This window comes from Penicillium cosmopolitanum (genome assembly GCF_028827165.1).
Source record: "Penicillium cosmopolitanum strain IBT 29677 chromosome Unknown utg000011l:1.0-3548175.0:1.0-3550911.0, whole genome shotgun sequence".
In the NCBI taxonomy this organism is placed as follows: Eukaryota; Fungi; Ascomycota; class Eurotiomycetes; order Eurotiales; family Aspergillaceae; genus Penicillium; species Penicillium cosmopolitanum.
In genome coordinates, this window is record NW_026622681.1 from 1,904,461 (window position 1) to 1,925,304 (window position 20,844).

At 49.3% G+C, this 20,844-nt stretch overlaps 8 protein-coding genes across 8 annotated transcripts; 3 read left to right on the forward strand and 5 right to left on the reverse strand.

The window, feature by feature from the left end:
- Positions 1-280: 280 nt before the first annotated feature.
- Positions 281-1,564, reverse strand: N7509_012215 (ankyrin repeat domain-containing protein; the record flags this gene model as incomplete). The annotated part of the gene is made up of 2 exons (XM_056636852.1): positions 281-454; positions 512-1,564. The coding sequence occupies 2 exons, from the start codon at positions 1,562-1,564 to the stop codon at positions 281-283; spliced, it is 1,227 nt and encodes a 408-aa protein (XP_056482882.1).
- Positions 1,565-4,234: 2,670 nt separating this feature from the next.
- Positions 4,235-5,285, reverse strand: N7509_012216 (uncharacterized protein; the record flags this gene model as incomplete). The annotated part of the gene is made up of 2 exons (XM_056636853.1): positions 4,235-5,001; positions 5,075-5,285. 2 exons carry the CDS (start codon positions 5,283-5,285, stop codon positions 4,235-4,237), a joined length of 978 nt encoding a protein of 325 aa, XP_056482883.1.
- A 1,321-nt stretch (positions 5,286-6,606) lies between these two features.
- Positions 6,607-7,621, reverse strand: sdh2 (succinate dehydrogenase iron-sulfur protein subunit SDH2; the record flags this gene model as incomplete). The annotated part of the gene is made up of 3 exons (XM_056636854.1): positions 6,607-6,927; positions 7,017-7,168; positions 7,270-7,621. 3 exons carry the CDS (start codon positions 7,619-7,621, stop codon positions 6,607-6,609), a joined length of 825 nt encoding a protein of 274 aa, XP_056482884.1.
- A 593-nt stretch (positions 7,622-8,214) lies between these two features.
- Positions 8,215-9,259, reverse strand: N7509_012218 (SDR family oxidoreductase; the record flags this gene model as incomplete). The annotated part of the gene is made up of 3 exons (XM_056636855.1): positions 8,215-8,734; positions 8,788-8,882; positions 8,951-9,259. 3 exons carry the CDS (start codon positions 9,257-9,259, stop codon positions 8,215-8,217), a joined length of 924 nt encoding a protein of 307 aa, XP_056482885.1.
- Positions 9,260-9,886: 627 nt separating this feature from the next.
- N7509_012219 (uncharacterized protein) lies at positions 9,887-11,305 on the reverse strand (the record flags this gene model as incomplete). The annotated part of the gene is made up of 3 exons (XM_056636856.1): positions 9,887-10,373; positions 10,430-10,938; positions 11,087-11,305. The coding sequence occupies 3 exons, from the start codon at positions 11,303-11,305 to the stop codon at positions 9,887-9,889; spliced, it is 1,215 nt and encodes a 404-aa protein (XP_056482886.1).
- A 1,269-nt stretch (positions 11,306-12,574) lies between these two features.
- On the forward strand, positions 12,575-14,468 carry N7509_012220 (putative amidase; the record flags this gene model as incomplete). Its single annotated transcript, XM_056636857.1, has 4 exons — positions 12,575-12,885; positions 12,956-13,383; positions 13,439-13,698; positions 13,719-14,468. The coding sequence occupies 4 exons, from the start codon at positions 12,575-12,577 to the stop codon at positions 14,466-14,468; spliced, it is 1,749 nt and encodes a 582-aa protein (XP_056482887.1).
- A 1,557-nt stretch (positions 14,469-16,025) lies between these two features.
- Positions 16,026-17,316, forward strand: N7509_012221 (polysaccharide lyase family 1 protein; the record flags this gene model as incomplete). The annotated part of the gene is made up of 4 exons (XM_056636858.1): positions 16,026-16,360; positions 16,416-16,541; positions 16,591-16,687; positions 16,744-17,316. The coding sequence occupies 4 exons, from the start codon at positions 16,026-16,028 to the stop codon at positions 17,314-17,316; spliced, it is 1,131 nt and encodes a 376-aa protein (XP_056482888.1).
- Positions 17,317-19,192: 1,876 nt separating this feature from the next.
- On the forward strand, positions 19,193-20,795 carry N7509_012222 (NAD-dependent succinate-semialdehyde dehydrogenase; the record flags this gene model as incomplete). The annotated part of the gene is made up of 4 exons (XM_056636859.1): positions 19,193-19,204; positions 19,260-19,350; positions 19,413-20,557; positions 20,601-20,795. 4 exons carry the CDS (start codon positions 19,193-19,195, stop codon positions 20,793-20,795), a joined length of 1,443 nt encoding a protein of 480 aa, XP_056482889.1.
- Positions 20,796-20,844: the final 49 nt, after the last annotated feature.

Here is a 20,844-nt window from a genome sequence, read left to right on the forward strand (position 1 = left end):
CGCAAAATAAATTACACAGACGGGTGATCTTCCGTATGGAATAAAGACCATTCACAAGGGTTGAGGACTAAATAAACAAAACATAGGTATGATACCTGGTGGCACGCAAGATATGTATTTTCCGACTTCGAATTTTGGCACGGTGGATACTGGTGGTATCACTGCAGATGCAATTCCATAAGTATATTAGTGGGATGTTCCTCTAAGCTTATTGAGGAGAGGTAAAACCTACCTATCTAGTCAATTTATTATTCATGCCATCTTTCCCTATTAAACTTTTTTATCGACAAGCATCTGCTGTATCGCCGGAGGACATTCGCTGGCGAGAGCCAGCGGGGTGCGCCCCCGCGCGTCCAGGGCATTGAGGTCTGCCCCCCCCGCGGATCAGGCGGCGCACGATTTCCTCCGGGGCATCCTTTTCAACCTTGTCACTCATGCAAGTAGGTGATACCCGCTGCGGAACAGGTTCTATTTTTTGTACCAGACTCTTCCTACCTGGCCGGCGACATACCGTGCTCCTGCCGCCGATTCTAATTGGCGGGTCTCGGGGTATACAGCGAACGATGGCCGTGTGGAGAAGAGTAAACCCTCTCGTGTCTCTCATATTTAGATCCACACCGCTGTCAATGAAGAGCTGTAGGATATCTCCCCGCCGAGCCCTTACCGCAATCGACAGCATCTCGATGTTCGGCGCATAACCGTATTCGATCAACAGATGCACCGTCTCGACTGTACACCTATCAAATAATATCTCGAGCCACCTCTCCAAATCATCTGGTGGATAGGTTGCTCCACGGTCAAGCAATAGGCGCAAAGTATCAATTGTGCCATAAATCGCTTGGTTTAACAGGAGACCAGGATGACCATCCGCTAAACCTATATCTGCGCCATTATCCAGCAGGAACTGAACTATGTCTGTTGAGAGATTGCGAAACGATACAGCTCTGTTCAAAGGATAACTTCCCTGCGAGGGAATATTGAGATCAGCCTTGAACTCAACTAACAATTTGAGAAGAGAAATTTGCCCCCTGGATATTGCGCAGTTGACCAACCCGCCCTGCTCCATGCCAGGCTCATGGATAGGTGACCCATGCAATAATAAAAGCCGGACCGTGCTCTCATGGCCCGATAACAGGGCATCTACTATAGCTGGTTGGCTTGTGCCCCAGTAACGGGAAGAGAATCCATAAACGTTCGCCCTATGGCTTAGCAGTAAGGCAACGATTGTATCATTTCCTGTGTTTGCTGCTATATTCAGGGGTGTCTGCACATCTAACCACGGCTGGAAAGGTATTTTTGCATGACGAATTGAAAGTATGCCCATGGAGGCGTTCACGTCTGCCCCGTAGTAAAGGAATTTCTTGACAGCTGCTTCATTGCCCGTGGCAGTGCACCAGAAGAGCCCTTCTTGAAGTTTACTATCTCGTAGATGACGCTGGTAAAGATTCGGGAGGAGAAGTTTGTAAAGGGAGCGATGAACTTGTAGTAGCTGGGCAAGAGCGCTTTCAGGGAGGGAGAGTGCAATGAGCAGGATTAACTCAGTAGGAAGTTCTAATAGCGTCATCTTGTAGATAGATAAATAAAATATAGAGGGAGAATAGACAGAGATGCTTGAAGCGTTGAAGGTAACAAAAGAAGAGGGGTGACAAGAGAAGAGGGATGACAAGAGAAGAGGGGTGACAAGAGAAGGGCTGAGCACTGCGTCTATGCGTCCACCTAGTACATACCAGCCAATAAATATCTCGGCCTAGGAAGCCTCCGCGGCACGGCTCAATTTTGACATGAACCCCTCAGGGTTAGACACAAAGAGACACATGTTAAAAGGAGAAGAGAATTAATCAATCCCTACTCGGTCCGATGTGGGTCGAAAACCCTACTCTCAGCAGGAGAGAAGGTTGGTTCGTCACCGCAGAGTAGTATTGTCTTTATGGATACTGCGGCTGCTCGAGACCGGAGTTGATGGAACTAAGGCCACAGGAGTCTTTCCACGTTCTTTCTGACCACCGGGCACTGGAGTGCTCTAAGCTTAGATATAACGTACTGTAGATTGTCGTTGTAGAACGAGGCAGTATTTTACGACACGGTTTCAAAACGGGCGTATTTCATGGGCTACTCCCTCTACAGCGTAGTTGCTCTTGGTATTAGGTCTCGGGAAAGAGTCGAGGAGGGAAAGTGGTGACACTGTTTCTCGAAAGTACTGTAACGTAGGGCGGGGACAAGGAAGGCGAAGGAAAAATTGACACTGTTTTGCTTAACTAAAGTCGACCATGCAGATAAGTGAGGCCCGATGAAAAGACAGATAGTATAACTAATAGTCGAAACGCCTCAACTTAGAAAACAGAAAGCTAGAAATTGGCTAATCAGCAGTCGCATCACAATTGTGAAGTGCTTCGGCGTATATTTTACATTGTCTTCGAGAACACCTCTCTGGGTGTGTTGTTACAGCCGGCAGTAAGGGCTCGTTTTCGTCAGTGGTTTCTGACCATGTACTTTATGTGATTCCTCATCCTCTTTATCAAGAACATACTTCAGGGGAATGATAAATCGTAGCAGTGAACAATGGAGCCGGTAATTATTTACAGAGAACGGATAATAGACCGAGAAATAGATTTCAATATGGAAATTCGCAAGAGGCAGTAGCGAACGTGAAAGGTTCAAAATTATAAGGAGGGTTGGACGAAACAATAAATAAACAAGGTTGAACCTTGAAGAGCTCGAGAGGCAACTTGAAGCAGTAGTAGAGCAGGAGGGCGAAGACGAACGGAGACAACCGAACACGAGAAGAAAGGAACGTGACCTGGGATCCAACCAAGCACCATTGAGAGAGAGGCTGGCGGGAGAGAAGGGTGTGTGTTTCTCGCTGTGTTTTTTGGCCGTGTCAACGTTGGCGTTGCGCAGCCGTGGGGTTCGTAACCCCTTCCACTCCGTTCCTCCGTTTCAGGGCATCATCCATCCATCCATCCTACTGTATGACGGTGAAAAGGGTGGAATTTACGGACGAGGGGCGGCTCGATGCATTGACAAAGCGCATGCTTCAGTTGAGAGACGAGGCTCCATGGTTGGATGATGGGCAAGCAGGAATGGATGACCCTGAAAGTTGCCGTTATTTTGGGAAACAGTTTGGAATTGGAAGGCATGTCTGATGGACAAGTATTGCCATATCCCAAACACGCTGCCAAAGAAGAGTGTATAGCAGTTTCAAGTAAATTTCAGGAAGAAAAGCCTCACCGAATTTTGAAATACAGCTTCTGTTCTGTGAAAAAAGGGGTTAATAGCTATGCCCTTATCTTGAATAGCCTGCTTTAAGTTAGGATTTGGAAATCAAAATCGAATAAATCTGATATCGGATTCTACTGTAACTATTGAGAATTGGAGATGTACAGTATCTGATTCCAGGTAAAGTTGAAACTTGGTGAAGCAAAAAGGTAAAACTGCTTGACAGAATCTAAGTTTTTATGATAGCTTTCACCTTGGCCTTAACGTCAAACAGGCCCTTTTTGGGACACCCAATACCCAAGTCGCGGTAGACACAGATATTCTCTACGGTAGTTTCATACGGCTCAAATTGAAACCGACGTACAACGTGAGCCAGTGTTAGGAATATCTCCGCGTAAGCAAGGCTAGTATTTTGTTAGCTGACACCTGGGAGGTACATGGAGATGGAAGAGGTGAGAGATAAAAAGATAAAGACATACTTCATTCCCAGACACTGTCTGCTGCCTTTGGTGAAAGACACAATAAATCTTGCTAAATAATCGCCATTCTTTGCGGCTTGTACCCAACGCTCGGGGTCGAACTTGTGTGGATCAGGGAAAAGGGTCTCATCCATGTGAACGAAGTAGTTGGATTGGCTAATTGGGGTCTATAAAGATGATAGATTAGTTCAAATATCCTAATGAAAGGTAATATTTATAATAATATGTGGAAGGGATGTACTAACTCCCGCTGGGATAATCCAATTTTTGTAAGCAATAGGTACTTTTGTCGAAATACGACCTAGTCTTGATGTCATACCGTGGCTCAAGCGTAGCCCTTCATTAACCACTCCCGTCTGTAATTAAGTAGAAGAAAGTAAGCATTTCTCTAACCGAAAGCCCCAAAAGTAAAAAGGATGAATAGCCATAACTCACCAAATAAGGCAACTGCTCGAGCTCTAGCCATGAAGCCTTCGAAGTAGGTGTCTCCAGGACAATCTTCAATTCACCGAGTAACTTCCTCCCAACTTCTTTATTTCTCATGACATGAAAGATCGAAACGGCAATAGCTCTCGCCGTAGTCTCCGTCCCAGCGCCGAGGAGCAATGCCCCTCATCCTCCAATCGGTCAAGTGTCTTTTCGGCATCCGGCACCCCAGGCCCAGTCAACGCATCAAATATATGTTCCTCTTCCTTCAACTTCGCCTCATGCTTACCCTCCCTTTTTTCAAGACTATCTTTGGCCTGCTGCCGCAAGCGTGCTTTCATATCAAATAGATCCGCCATACAGGGCTGCAGCCAGCGGACTAAAGCTGGCGGCGCAGCAAGCAAGACCTTGCTAAGAAACGGGAAAAAACGGTTAATATGAAACATAGTCATGAGTCCGTTCACGGCGTCAACGAGATCATTGCTCTTCGAGCTATCCGCGTTGTCGAGGTACCCGCGTGCCCAGCCATAGCAGTAGTGTGTGATAACGTCTGCCGTGAGAGCAGCGAAATCAAGTTGTAAAATGAGCACGGCCGAATTCTCGAAGGCGATTTCGAATCGCTGGATGAGTTTGTCGACTTTCTCGTGGATTATGGGTGTTAGATTTGTGACGGATCGCTTTGAGAAGAAATTGTTCACAAAGCTGCGTCGTAGTCTGTGGTGTTCGTGGCCGATTGTGCCGACGAGTGAATATGGTGCTGCAAAGGCGACGGCGTATTTGGGATCCCTGGCGCGTTTCTTAGATGGCCCGGCGTGGATCTCTTCGTAGAAGTATGGGTCTTTGATGTGGAGCTCTCTGGGGTTGATGCGTACGATTGGGCCTGTGTTGTGTTTGTTTTCAGTCAGAGAACATCGAGGATTGGGGGATTAGTCTTGAATCTGGGTAGAGCGAACCGTATTTCTTGTGCATTCGCTCGATTTCCCAAATGTATAATCCATTTCTGACGACGTCGTAGTAAAATTCGTAGAGAAATGTACTAGCTGCGAGCTTGGGGCCTGGGAATGCAGCTAAAGGGTGGGTATAAAGACGATGGACAACTATGCGAGCTGCCACGATAAACGATAGTACCACCACTAGGATGAGAAATAACAGAGCATATTCCATTCTGACTGAAGCGACACAATGTGTGAGCTGAGATAGGACCGGGGTCAATATCACCTATTATGGAAAGCGGATGTAGAGTGAACCATGGGAAGAGAAAGCCGGGGAGCGGGGTGATGAGGGGGTATGGGGGAAGAAGAAGGTGCCAGGTTAAAAGGGAGTCAATTAGTGGTGGACTCGTTTCCAGATTATCAGATGTCAATGTCATTATGATAGTAGTTGCTAATTTGAGAGCCCCGGCACTGCCTGGGTGTTTCTACAAGCAGATTTCATGCCGGGATACCCTGGATGATGACTCTTGCCTGACTGGGCATGGCATTGAATCCCGAGACCAGCTAGGAACTTCGCACAGTAAGCTTGGACTCTGGCAAGTCAATATTTACTCGCCACTGATCCGGGATCAGCGATGTGATTATCCATGAACGGTGCAAAGTGTGCATGGATGTTCTTGCTCTCCATCTTTGATGTCCGATGTGCAGATAGATCACGCTATTGACCAATTAAGGCCAATCCGGTCATTCCCTTCATTGATGCAATAATGGAGGTTGATATCAGGTACATCGACACTGGGTGGAATATAAATCCGACTCGATCCTGCATTACATGTACCTACAGGAGGGGGTAAGTAACTGGCCGAAGAGCGCGATGCAAGATGTAGGCAATCCACCAATCAGGACCAAGGCAAACTGGATTAAATAGCTAGCCGATTGGAAAATCAATGACGGCAAGCAGAATCGAACGTAGACCCCTTTTTGACGGAACTCTTGACGGCGAAGAACCCAGGCCGATCGGGATCGGCGGGCAAAAACGAATAGCCGAGACAATTTTGAAGGGAAAAATGAACAGCAGAGGATATACTTTTGCAGTAGAGAAGAAGAAATATGGGTGTAGAACATTATGCTCTGGGGTGAATTTGTCCAGAGAAATTGATATTAGTATTGGCAATAGGAAATAGCTGTTGTCGATCGCAGCTGAATCATGATATCACGGTTTACTGTGGCAACGGGAGACGGGCATATAGCCGAATGAACCGTCAAAACAGGATTCACCCGCAACAGCCCCAGGTTTAGTTTCAAGTCTCAGTTTCAGTCAATGGATCACCAATGCATTCCTAGAAGAAATCAAATGTCCACAATTTACACCTATGAAAACATCCGTAGTAGGCTTGAAAAAAAAAGTTGAAAAAAAGTAACATGGTAAAGGTGACAGGAGGGAAAAAGGAGATAGAAGAACATATAGAGAGAGAGAGGGAGGTAGGGAAAGCGGCTAGCAAGACATTCGACAGAAAGGAAAAAAGTCCAACTCCGTTTTAATATCCGAGATTTTATTTAGCCAGCATCTTCTTGGTCTCGGCGATCGCAAGACCAGGGTTCAGGCCCTTGGGGCAAGTCCGTGTGCAGTTGAGAATGGTGTGGCAACGGTAGACACTCATGCTGTTGTCGAGGGCGGCCTTGCGCTCGGCGGTGCGCTCGTCACGGGAATCGGCCAGCCAGCGGTAGGACTGGAGCAGGATGGCGGGGCCCAGGTACTCCTCGCTGTTCCACCAGTATGAGGGGCAGGAGGTCGAGCAGCAGGCACAGAGAATACATTCGTAGAGACCGTCGAGCTTCTTGCGCTCCTCGGGACTTTGACGGTTCTCAAGACCCTGTTATACATATCACAGTTAGCACATTTTGCGATTTCCGGTATTCCACTAGGCTGCTTCGTCACAGCTAGTTACGCAGGGTCACTCACGTCAGGGCTGGGGGTATCGCGCTGGAGGTAGGGCTTGATGGACTTGTATTGCTTGTAGAAAAGGGTCATATCCGGTACGAGATCCTTGACGACGTAGGTGTGAGGCAGAGGGTAGATGCGAGACTCGGTCTTGGTGTCGGTAGGGATACGGCCTGTGTCTGCTGTTAGCGATTGCTTGTCTCTCAATTGATTGCGCGAGGTTCGGGTTGACTCGGTCGAGCGGGAGAAGGGGGGAGGGGGATCGGAAACGTACACAGGCAGGCCAGGGTGTTGACACCGTCAATGTTCATGGCGCAGCTACCGCAGATACCCTCACGGCAGGAGCGGCGGAAGGTGAGGGTGGGATCTTGCTCGTTCTTTATCCGAATGAGGGCGTCGAGCATCATGGGGCCGGTCTTGTTCAGGTCGAGGTCATAGGTCTGCATGGTCGGCTTCTCGCTCGGGGTATCCGGGTTCCAACGGTAGATCTTGAAGGACTTCATCTTGGCCGGGGGCTCGGCGGGAGCACCAGTCTCGACGGTCGCGTAGGAGCGAGCGAAGGTAGCGGGCCGGAAGAATGGCCGCGACGCAGCGAAGAGCCGCGACGTGGAGCGGAGGGAGGCCATTGTTGAAGAAGGGAGCTTGGGAATTGTAGAGGAGAAGGCGAGGCGGACAGGACGAAGAGGTGTGGACTAGGTCACCGCGACAGGAGGGGAGAGGGTCAAAGACGAGAGAAGCCGGGGAAAACAAGGCCAATACCACACAGAAAGGTCAAGGGCAAATTGAAGTCGAGGAGATTCCACTTTGCTAACCTCGGGTTTGCTGGTCGGTAGCTGACTCAGCGGGCTCTGGCCAATCACGGGATGCGTAATGGTCACTTGCTCGGGCGGACACGGCTGCCCGGTATACAATACTACCGTACATAGTGAGGGAGAAGGGTATTTAATGGTGATAGGTGTAAATATATTAGAATAAAAGATGTTAGATATTGTATTTATTTCTGAATTATTCCATTCCTAGTATATAGTATATAAAATCATTGCTAAAGTGTCGGAATATTGTAAATACTCTGACTATCACGGAATCCACGGGGCAATTGCCGTTGCCGAGAGGATCCCGTGACTGCTGCAACTGCCAGCCTCGGTGCCGTCCCCATGTTTACTAGCTTACTACTAGTATGGTTATACTCATACTCACATGCTCAGTGCACCCACCACCACTACTTCCGGTTGACATAGTTCTGATGCCACTCATAATCCCTCTCCTTCAACAACCCCCGAATCGCATCCCGAGCCCCGACCGGCGGCCTCCCGAGCAAATCGGTCATGAGCGGATCTGTCGTGCTGACCTCTCCCTTCGAAATCGAGTCGTACCACGATAAGATCGCCCGAAAGAATGCTTCCGATTTCCCTCCCTCATCATCCGCAGCTTTCAACTTCACAAAATCATCCGGTGAAACAATCTCTACTCGAACCGAGCGACCCGTCGTCTCATTGATCACATCCACAATCTCTCGGAAGGTGATCGTTTCCTGTGCCGTGAGAAGCACGATCTCCTTGTCGTACCCGCCTCGCACCATCAGTCGTGCTGTGGCTTCGCCGAGCTCGTCGCGTAGGGTGAATGCCACTGGCCCGTCTGATGGGAGGTACACGGTCGAACTGCTCGGGTACCAGCCCATGAATACTGGGAAGGCGTCGGTGTAAGCGCCCTCACGAACGGAGGTGTAGTTGATCCCGGATCTGCTTGGTCATTAGCGGATGTGCTGGCTGGTGTGGGTGAACCGTTTACTTACACTCGCAGCATCTCTTCTGTCATCAGATGAGCTTGTTGAACATTCGCTTTCGAGTCGGAGCGGAATCCGCCAAAGGCAAGTGATGTATACCAGACCTAGCGTAGAGTATATTAGACTCGGAGATTCGTAGAGGGTTGGGGTTGACTCTGGGGGACGAGCTTACATGCTTGACATCCACCTTCTTCGCCGCATCGACGAAGCTTTGGTGTTGTTTCCGTCGCTTCTCAACGTCAAAGGTGTTCGTGCTCACGAAGAGTAGGTTCTCCACGTCTTGAAATGATTTTTCCATACTCGCTGGATCGTCATAGTTCACGACTCGGAATGCGATTCCCTGGTCTTCAAAGTGCTTGCGGTTGGCTTCATTGGATGATGCTGCTGCGTACTCGGAAGCAGGGACATTGGCGACCAAATAGGCTAGTATTTGTTTGCCGAGGCCGCCGGTGGCTCCAGTCACCAGATATTTGAGGGTCATGATGGTCAGGTGGTCGGTGATATATCGTATAGTACTAGTAGTACGTGCGGGCTAGCGTGCAACTGGCGGCAGTACGCTAATAAAGGTACTACTAATTCGAATTGGGTGTATTTTTTACAACTATCGTCAATGAAAAGCCAGGGCTCTTTATAAGAACATCCATGGATCTGTCACGGCGTTGCCTAAATTATTCCTTGATGTAATGGTGAATCCTTTGACCGTGGCGTTGGGGCCAAAGTGGGTGCTTTTGGGGAAATTAATCAGCAAGTATTGATAATCGATCATGTCAAGGACAACACACTAACCATTTATAGTTGGCTTGGGAGTAGATCCTCGCTGAAACAACTCCGAGAGGCCGAATGTGCGAGACTACACCCCAAAGAAGGATTCTAGTGCCCATGAACGAGAAAGAGGCAGGAATTCAGGATCCACCTGCGGCCGCAAGCTGCGTGCAGCTAACTTGAAATTAATTTGTGACTAAAGCGCGCGGGGTCAGAAGCTATTCACTATTTTAGTAGCTGTCCAGGTGGGCAACTTTGCCAAGAACATGCCACTTTTCACAGGAAATAATAACTTTTAATTTTATTATATATTATTCTATCAAATAAGGAAAACCTTGGAATGACTCTATGTATTTCGAGACGAAGGTCGAGAAGTCTGCTGCGACGAAGGTGGCCTCTCCGACCCCCGCGAGACATCGATCTCATTGGTCACCTTTATACCAGGCGACTTATACGGATTGGAAGTACCAGGAGCATCGCGGGAGACCGAAACTTCCGACGGCATCATTTCATAATCATCATTGCCAGTCTTCGACCAGTTCAGCAGTCGCCGATCGTCGCGCGCGTTGGAACCAACTCCACTCATGGGCTTGGAGTGAGTCCGGAGGCGTCCACCCGCGGATCGCGATCGGGTATGACTGGACGTGTACTCGGTCAGATGTGCGAAGAGGTTTCCGAAGACGGGCTTTAATGCTGGGACCGAGAGTGCGATCAAAGTGCTGGCGACCTCGGCGTTTTCGACGCACAGCATGGGGTTGTAGGCCCAGCTGCCGTCCGAGGCCCATTGGCCTTTGACGACAAGCCAGACGCGGATTGCTGAGATGACGATGACACTGTTGGCGGTTAGTTGGGGGGTTCCTCATATAATAAGTATGATAAGGGCACTGACAAGACACCGGGGAACATGACCAGCGAGAGCTTGATCTTGTTCCTTTTGGAGACGTGGAGTTGTTTGATCAGAATGGCTGGGATGATGAACATCATCACGTCGCAGGCGAGTGAGATGCCCGAATTGACGGAGTAAACCAATCCCCATGAGAGACACTTGTAGTCGATGGGTTCGGATTGCCATGCGTACGGCCACAGACCGGTGACAGGTCGACAGTGGAAGATCAAAAGGAAGATTTGAGGGAGGTATGCGGCGAAGAGGAATGGGGCGGCAATTAGGACGCTTGTGTGTAGCTTGCCATAGCGCGCGGAGAGTCGGTAGTAGAAGGCCAGACCGGAGAGACGACAAAGGAAAAGGGCTGTTGTGTAGATGATGTGTGCGACGAAATCGAGGACTTCAGTTTCGCGGACGGTCGAAATTGGAAGGACATATTGAATATATTCGATGTGACGGCCACTTCCCAGGTTGATCAGGACAATAGAAAGGGCAACCAGAGTGATGTAAAACAGCTATGTTTCAAAGATATCTGTTAGCTTTCATTCTTCCATGGCATCTATTCGATGTCTGTATGTATAGTAGCACACAACGTCTCGTCCCGCTTTATGGCTTGCTCCACAATGCGGGTGAACGTGCATAACGCATGATCGGCAGACTCACCATTGTTAGAACCGCTAGCGCATCATCGAGGCCAAGCTGTTTGACTAGAAACAACCGTGCATAAAGACGCAGAAGCACGAGCGCGCCAGTCAAGCAGACCATAAAAATGATGCCCACAATGGCAGACTTATCGCGGGATTGTGCGAGATATGAAAGAGAGACTCCATCAGGAATGGACCCTGCTGCATCTGCAGCGAGGATATCGGCCGGAATTGTCATGTTCAAGAGAATGTTGGCATGGTCGATTTCAAACTCATGCAGTCATGGCAGACTAATTTTTGGACGCAAAATTCAAGAAAAGAAACGAGTGTACGGCGAGGGGGAATTCTCGCTATTGTAAATGAACGCCGAGGATCGAGAACCAGAGCCGTTCTCTTTTTTTTCTGGCTGTAGAGGAAAGTGGACGCGTCCAGGCGGGTCCGATTGCTCAATAAGTAGAATCGTTTATATGAGCAGCCAACAGGAGATCGCAAAGCGCAGGCTGGCAATGTGCCCAGACTAAAATCTCGAGGAACCGGTGGATCCGAAGGTGGTTTTGTTCCAAACTCAATGCTACCGGAAGGTGAAATTTCTACCACACTTGTCTGGATAAGCTGGTATGAATCATGGTTTACTCCTAAAAGTCGTTCCCCCTTCTCCCGCCCAATAGTCAGATTCCATTGAGATAAAGATTGCAGCTTCAGACGATCACATTATGGGATTCTCAGGCTGCTTTGAATAAAACATCTGCGAGAAAATGGCATTTAGAAAATATCTCCCAGAGTTCGCTATACGAAACTCACGCCCTGTCGACATGAATTAATATAAATTTTCAAGCTAGTAGAAGTTTCTCGTGCGTAATTGTGAACCCCACCCGAGTTAACAGAAGCTCGGTGATTCGGCAATGATGCTTGTGTAAGGCTCAGTCAACCAGTCAGCGTGGAGCGTCGCGGGAGTGGAGATGGGATCGGTCGAAGAGATCGAGGCCAAAGATAAAACCGGGAAAGATCCGTCGGCCGACCGTGGCACCGGAGATTTTTTTCAAGAGAATTTGAGCGAGTGTACTATATACAATTAGGAAGGAGGAAAGAGTTTCCACCAAGGTTAACCGCGCTAGTGTTCTTCATAAACATGCAATCGGAGCTAAAAAGAACCAGCGACGTAGTCTTTGCTTCCTGGTTGGTTGATTAAGTGCTTGAAGTCAAGTAAAACCCTCTTAGCCCATCTTTAGCACATCGGCATTCCGATGATTCCGGTCGTGAAGAGCCATTTGGGATCACCGAAGAACAACCGAAGGGATAATACCAGAGCAACGGTCAGAAGCTAGTTGAGAGAAGCCAGGAGAAGGGCATTCCACGATCAATACTCGTTAGTCAAGGTATCCACGAATGCTACCCTGAAGGTTCTACACCCGTATATGAAAACCCAAAATTCCCCTGAGATCGTCGCTTCCCTTGCCACATGGTTTTTATCTTGTGGGGTTCTCTGATCTAGCCTCTTCCACACATCATGATCATGTCGCCCTTACTGCAGGCCATCGTGAGCGGCCTGGCCCTGTCTGGCACTGCTGTTGCTACTCGCCATGAGAAGGTCGACCACTTGGTCGCTTCTCAGATCCTCGAGGATCCTTATACCTATGATTTCCCTCGCCTGGGTGCCCCTGGCGCCTCGTTGTTCCCGATGCGCCGCTGCCACGGGTTCAAGCTGGAGGAAGCTAGCGTGGACGACATTCAAGCCCAGCTGAGCAATGGCACTTTCACCAGTGTCGAGCTGCTGCAGTGCTATCTCGACCGAATTCACCAGACCCAGCCGTACTTGAAGTGAGTAACCTTTGAGATTACAATCCCATAATTGTTGGTGGTTGGAGTTGTGCTGACAGCGACCCCCTAGCGCGATTCTGCAGTTCAACCCCGATGCATTCTCCATCGCCCAGAAGCTGGACGAGGAGCGCGCCCATGGCAAGGTCCGTGGACCACTCCACGGTATCCCTTTCATTGTGAAAGACAACATTGCCAGCAAGGACCGTATGGAGACCACAGCCGGCTGCTGGGCTCTGCTCGGCAGTGTTGTGCCCCGCGACTCTCACGTCGTCCACGGCATGCGCAAGGCCGGTGCTCTTCTCCTTGGAAAGGGCGCCCTGAGTGAGTGGGCTGATATGCGTTCGAACAACTATTCTGAGGGATTCACTGCTCGTGGTGGTCAATGCCGCAGCGCTTATAACTTCACCGTCAACCCTGGTGGCAGCAGTACCGGCCCTGGTGTGGCTGTTGGTGCTAATCTGATTCCCATCGCCCTTGGAACTGAAACTGATGGCAGTGGTACGTCAATAAATGATCAATGAAGATGACTTACGTTGAAGACTAACCAAACTAGTCATCAACCCCGCTCAGAGAAACGCCGTTGTGGGCATCAAGCCTACCGTCGGTCTGACTTCCCGTGCTGGTGTCATCCCCGAGTCTCTGCATCAGGATACTATTGGTACCTTTGGCAAGACCGTCCGTGATGCAGTCTATGCTCTCGATGCCATCTATGGCGTCGACACTCGTGACAACTATACTCTTGCTCAGAAGGGCATGACCCCCAAGGGCGGCTATGCTCAGTTCCTCTCGAAGAAGGATTCTCTGAAGGGAGCTGTCTTCGGTATTCCTGGGAGTCTTTCTGGGCTCTTGGCGATGCTGAGCAGATTGCCCAACTGGAGGAGCTTGTTTCTCTGATCAAGTCTGCCGGTGCTACCATTATTAACGGCACCGAACTCCCCCACTACAAGCAGATTGTCTCGCCTGATGGCTGGAACTGGGACTACGGTACCACTCGCGGCTTCGTCAACGAGTCTGAGTACTCTTACATCAAGGTTGATTTCTACAACAACCTGCGCGACTATCTTTCCGAGGTCAACAACACTGCGATCAAGTCCGTGGAGGATCTCGTCCAGTACAACATCGATAACTACGGCTCGGAGGGTGGTCTTCCCGGCATTCACCCTGCTTTCGGCTCTGGACAGGATGGCCTCATCGCTTCCCTGGAGAGCAAGGGTATCATGAACGAAACCTACTTCTCAGCTCTTGCGTTCTGCCAGCGCACCACCCGCGAGGAGGGCATCGACGCCGCCCTGAAGTACAAGAGCGGAACCCTGGACGGCCTCCTCGTTCCTCCCGATGTTGCTCAGAGCATTCAGATTGCCGCTCAAGCCGGCTATCCCGTTGTCACTGTGCCTGCCGGTACCGGCAGCGAGTCTGGCATGCCATATGGCCTGGCCATCATGAACACTGCTTTCTCTGAGCCCACCCTCATCAAGTACGCCAGCGCTATTGAGGATCTCCAGAAGACCTCCGGCACCAAGTGGCAGCGCACTCTCCCCGAGTGGCGCGGTTACCTGGAGCGCAACCTGCCTGTGATCATGTAAATACCCGGGTCGGAACATACTGATCATATAGAGATGTGAGCGTTTTCTGTGTCTATACTGTATATTTTGCTTGTATGATAAAAACTACTATTTTTCAATAGAGCATGATTACCTTGAGTACCGTCATTATCTGTCCTAGCCCGCTCCTCCTTTTCCGCGCGATGTTTCTGCACCCAACCATCTAGGTCTTCAATCCTTGCTGCACAGCCCTGGAGTGAGCAAGACTGAGGAATCTAAAATGGGTCTCGGGCAATCTCCTTCTAATGAAGCTTCAATTATGTTAGTATCCATTGGCATCCATTAGTTCCTGATGGCATATTACTGCATGATAAGCAAGTTGACCGCCATTCTTACTCGTGGTGTGTTGAACACTGGTATCCGAGCTTCGGGCCATATGACCGAGAGAAGTGGACCAAGAAGTTCTTCTAGAACCAAACATTATATTGCTGGGTCGATAATCTCCGAGACAGATTGCATGCTCCAAAAGAAAAGAATGGAAGAAGATAATTAAGTGAGGAGCCTCACAGTGGACCGTGACCCCTCAAAAAGGTGGAGCTAGTGGCTGATCAAGTAGGTAAACCGACGATCTTGATCGTCCGGTAAAGTGTCAACAACATTTGCACAGTGCGCGCGATATGGCCTAATTTCATTGATGCAAAATTTATCCTGCGGGCTCTCTCATCTCCCGAAGATCTACAAACTCTGATTTTCACAGAAAACTTCCATGTCTGAGGACATTCAAAACGCTGTGCCAAGACGGAGGAATTCATATTGCGATTCAATCCACACAACCCAAACAACCACCCCCCTTTGCAGCATCCTTTGCCAGGAAATTCAGACATCAAATGTGACGAAGAAAGACCGGAGATATTCCGGGTAAATGGCGTGTACTCTCTTGGGAGATACCAAGTCCACAAATCAATTAAAGTGAGGACTGGGCTGACCACGGAGCACCGCTCGACGGAGTAAAGCGTCCGGTCTCATGGATCAAGCTACTCAATCGCGCCTGGTGGGGCACCCAGGGGTAGTAAGAAAGTGAAACAATTCAAGCACCGAGGTCAGCATCGAACGCTTCAGGAGGCGTTTTTTTGCGACCGTTCTACTGCACACTTTAATCAATTTGGGTTTGTGGGCGTATTTGCCTGCGTGGCCGCTCTCTCAATCCACGACGTGGAGCGCTTGATGAAGTGCTTCCAGGATTCACATACATCCAGCCACACTTGGTCCATACTCCGCAACGTTGTGGGGTCAGATATTATTCTAATATGAGGCCACGGCCTTCCGATTCGTCACAATAGCGGCGGTATCATCACTGGTGCCGGACTGGTGACAGCTAAGATTCGGAAACAGGAAAATTATGGGCCTGGTCCTTGCAAAGGGGGATGTGTGGAGTTTAAACCTCTCAAACCTCGTGGCTCGGAATGGGTCTGGTCCATTGTTTCGTTGTCGTTGAACGTATAAAGGTTGCTCAATTCGCGCCCTCGCTGCCAAAATGAGTTCTGTACACTTCCATTCATTCTTTTACTTTCATTTGTACCTTACCAAAGCAGCCTCATCATGAAGTTCACTGCTCTTGTTGCGGCTTTTGCTGCTCACGCTGCGGCCGTGAGCGTCTCTGGCGCAGCTGAGGGTTTCGCCAAGGGCGTTACTGGCGGCGGGTCCGCTTCTGCTGTCTATCCTTCTACCACCGACGAGCTGGTCTCTTATCTCGGTGATAGCTCTGCCCGTGTCATTGTTCTCAGCAAGACCTTTGACTTCAGAAACACTGAGGGAACTACCACCGGCACTGGCTGCGCTCCCTGGGGTACCGCCTCTGCTTGCCAGCTTGCTATCAACAAGGACGACTGGTGCAGCAACTACGAGTCTTCCGCACCGTCCGTCTCGGTTTCCTAGTAAGTGACACCGAAACTCGAACATCGAGTCTGAATTTTTATTAACAATATCCAGTGACAACGCCGGTTCCCTCGGTATCACCGTTGCCTCTGACAAGACCCTCATTGGTGAGGGCTCTGCTGGTATCATCCAGGGCAAGGGTCTCCGTATTGTTAGCGGTGCTAGCAACATCATCATCCAGTGCGTATAGAGAGCCAGCTATTACAAGAACCTCACTCACCCGAAGTAGGAACATTGCTATCACCGATATCAACCCCAAGTACGTTTGGGGTGGTGATGCCATCACCATCGACGACAGCGACATGGTCTGGATTGACCACGTTACCGTATGTCCTCCAGCCATCTATGTTTTTCCAAAACCTATTAACTAATAGCACTTTAGACTGCTCGCATTGGTCGCCAGCACATTGTCCTTGGAACCGAGTCCTCCGGCCGCGTGACCCTCTCCAACAACTACATCAACGGTGTCTCCGACTACTCTGCTACCTGCGACGGTTACCACTACTGGGGCATCTACCTCGATGGATCCAGCGACCTGGTTACCATGAAGGGCAACTACATCTACCACACCTCCGGCCGTAGCCCCAAGGTCCAGGGCAACACCCTCCTGCACGCCGTCAACAACTACTGGTACGACAATAGCGGCCACGCCTTCGAGATCGGCTCCGGCGGTTACGTCCTGGCCGAGGGCAACGTTTTCCAGAACATTGGTACCCCCGTCGAGTCTCCCGTTGACGGCTCCCTCTTCACTGTCCCCAACGCCAGCTCCGGCTCCTCCTGCAGTGCCTCCCTCGGCCGCACCTGCGTTGTCAACGGATTCGGCTCCAGCGGTACCTTCAGCCAGAGCGACACTGACTTCCTCTCCAAGTTCTCCGGCAAGAACATTGCTTCCGCTTCTGCTTACAGCACTGTTGCCTCCAGCGTCTCTTCTGGTGCTGGCCAGGGTAAGCTGTAAATGCAGTGATGTAACTATTTTGCATCACGCAATTGGCTCAAGAGTGTTGAATACTTTCGATTGGCTCTCTTTGGGATATCCCTATTATCAAAATTTGGCCACATACTTCTGATATGCAAAATCTTTGATAGAATTAATGCTTAAACAATAAGCGAGAGAATCCACGCTCTGTTATGCGCTGCACAATGCAGAAAATACATTACCATTAATTAGTGTAACAGGGTTCCGACAATTGAAAGCAATTTTGATCAGGCATTCATTAATTACTTTGCTTGTATTCTGAAATTTAACGTGCGGTGTTGAACTTTTTGAACTGCCTGTGGTATTATTCGACAGGTGCTCGGGAAATAAGATCCCGGAATAATTAGAAGGCTAAAAAAGCAACGCATTTGACGAATACCCGCGTTTTTATCATTATCGACTTGGTCGGATTCTGACTTGAAGCCATCCGCCGAATCTACCTCATACAATATCATTTTTGTCAATGCCAAGGCCATCGTGCAGGTAAACTATTGGACGGTTCGTATGCAGTTCAATATACACCGGATTTTGTCCGCCGGGTGGGGCTTTCCTGTCTGGGCTGCCGCCGCTTTAATGAGGGTGATCAGGCTCAGGCTCAGTGAGTAAGTGTCAGCACGCGCTCATGCTCAGTGATGGCTCAGTGACCAGTCAGTTGTGCTCGGTGCTCGCATGGCGGTGGATCAGTGATCATCGATGAGCGCTCAGTGATGGCTCAGTGATCACTCAGCCACTGCTTACTCACCAGGACTCATTAACTAACTAACTAATGTAATCCATTTGTGTCACTTAAATATGGTAGTTCCTACTTGATTGTTTATATATCAACCTGATCCTTTCATAGTGAGGCTCTGGAACTCTCTAGCTGAGCCATTTCACGTAGTGTATTTCAGATCTCCCAGAGGTTCTATAAGATAATACCGAGTTGGGATCAGTAGCTTTCTGTCCGGAAGCAAGATCTTAGGGGCGACTGATAAAGCGTAAGCTTGTTGGATCTTGACCCCTTGTTTGAAGAAGCTTCCTAATATCTTCCGAACATTGATAGGCCCGATAATTATTCGTTAGACTGTAGAGGAATGATCTAGTTATATTCACTCCAAGATAACCGCTTATAATTACAAAGTGGACCAGGGGATTAAAAGCATCCTTGCTATAGCCGAGGACACAAGAATGGATCTTAAAAGTCTCAAGTCAGGGACCCAATTCAAGCAAATTCAAGACCCGCTCTCTCCTCCTGATACGTCAATAAACTTGACTGAAGCGCTCCTGGGAATGCGGATTTCGCTACTGCTTTTGTGAAGTTCATTAGGAGGTTCGTTTAAGTGTATCCTTTTGAATAATGCATAGTATTCAATCGCCAAGATCGTTAAGTCCATCCAGAACACCCAATCTACACCCAGCGTGATGGGTACCGCTCTCCGTCGTGGTTGCGGACATACCCCGCACGCCAAACCATTCTGGTTGCACCGGGGATGGTTGTTACGTTGTGTGGTGGAGGATATTGGACTTGGAGCGATGTTTGACCCCAACCTAGCTCTCGAGTACCAACAAATCAATGATCTCCGAATGACCTTTTAAGGAAGGTATAGTGAGTACCGACCATGTAGTGTCTCCGAGGAAGGATCTGCTTACAGATATTTTAGAGATTCTAAATGAGAATGGGGACTCTTAAGCTCAGAAAATGTGGTATAGCAATTGGGTCTCACATTACCTGCCAAAATAGGACAAGGATGCCTCCTCGGCTCCACCATTGAGAAATATGAGTAATAAACCACACAACCTCCCCTCCCCCCGGTTTCCTTGACGATATTCCTGCAAGCTAGCATTTCGAATGACCACTGAAAAAGCATTTTGCAACATGCAGCCGAAGGTAGTTTGAACTTGCCCAGTGTTCCTACTAGGCGCAAGATGCTAACCAGTCGCAGCTCCAAGATCCATCCCTACTCAAGCTCAACGTCGGCTTTATTAATGACGAATGGGTGCCCGCCAGATCAGGGAAGACTTTCGAAGTTCATGGTCTGGTCTCTCTCTTTCAGATTGTTTGCCGTAGATCTGTTGCTAATGATACCTTCTGCAAGACCCAGCAACAAGGTTCCTGGTTGGAACATGTCCCGAATTCACCAAGGCGGAAACCAACGAGGCAATCCTAGCTGCCCGCGATGCCTTTTCCAAATTTCACCTTCAGACCGGCCGGCAACGCTCTAGGATTCTACGTCGTTGGTACGATGAGGTTATGGCAAATGCAGACGACCTTGCAATCCTAATCACCTGGGAGAACGGCAAGCCACTAAACGATGCAAAGGCAGAAATCGCCTACGCTGCCGGATTCCTCGAATGGTTTAGTGAAGAGGCTGCTAGAATCTACGGCGATACTATTCAAGGATCCAACCCCACGCATCGTATGATCACATACAAGGAGCCGATCGGGGTATGTGGTCTGATTACGCCGTGGAACTTCCCTGCTGCTATGATTACCCGGAAAGTTGCTCCCGCGCTCGCTGCCGGGTGTACAGTTGTATGCAAAGCTCCGGGCGAGACGCCATTTACAGCGCTTGCTTTGATGGAGCTGGCATGTCGTGCTGGATTGCCTCCCGGTGTACTAAATATGATCACTGCGCTTGACAATACAATTGAAATCGGACATATGTTGACTACCTCGCCTCTGATTGACAAGGTCTCATTCACTGGCTCTACCAATGTCGGAAAAATCCTGATGAAGCAGTCGTCGTATACCCTGAAGAAGCTGTCCATGGAACTCGGCGGAAATGCACCATTTATCGTCTTTGAGGATGCAGATTTTGACGCTGCTATTGCTGGCGCCATTATAGCCAAGTTCCGGTCATCCGGTCAGACTTGCGTCTGTGCTAATCGAATATATGTCCAGGCCGGTATGTATGAGCGTTTTGTGAAAGCTTTTACGGAGAAAGTCAAATCTTTCAAGGTCGGAAATGGGTTTGATGCTGCCACCACCCATGGGCCCCTGGTTCAAGCACGTGCTGTGGAAAAGGTTGACTCCCATGTCCGCGATGCGGTAAAGAAAGGTGGCAAAATCACCGTTGGCGGACATGGACTGTCGTTGGGACCGGCCTTCTATGCACCGACAGTGATTCGTGATATGACAGCCGATATGGACATTGCTCGAGAAGAGACCTTTGGACCCGTGGCGGGTATATTCTCCTTCACGACGGAGGAAGAAGTGGTCAAGCTGGCAAACAATACCTCGGTCGGCTTGGCTGGGTACTTCTTTTTCGCAAAATTTTCAACAGATATTCCGTGTTGCAGAGAGCCTGAAGATTGGAATGGTTGGCGTTAATACTGGTGTGATCTCGGATCCTGCGTCGCCGTTTGGTGGCGTGAAGGAGAGTGGGTTTGGACGAGAAGGGTCGAAGTATGGTCTCGCTGAGTTTCAGGTCATCAAAACAGTTACGTTTGGAGGTATGGGGAAGACATTAAAAATTTGAAGGAGATTCCACCTTCAAGAGGCTGGAATCAAATCTTGGGTACTTTGCT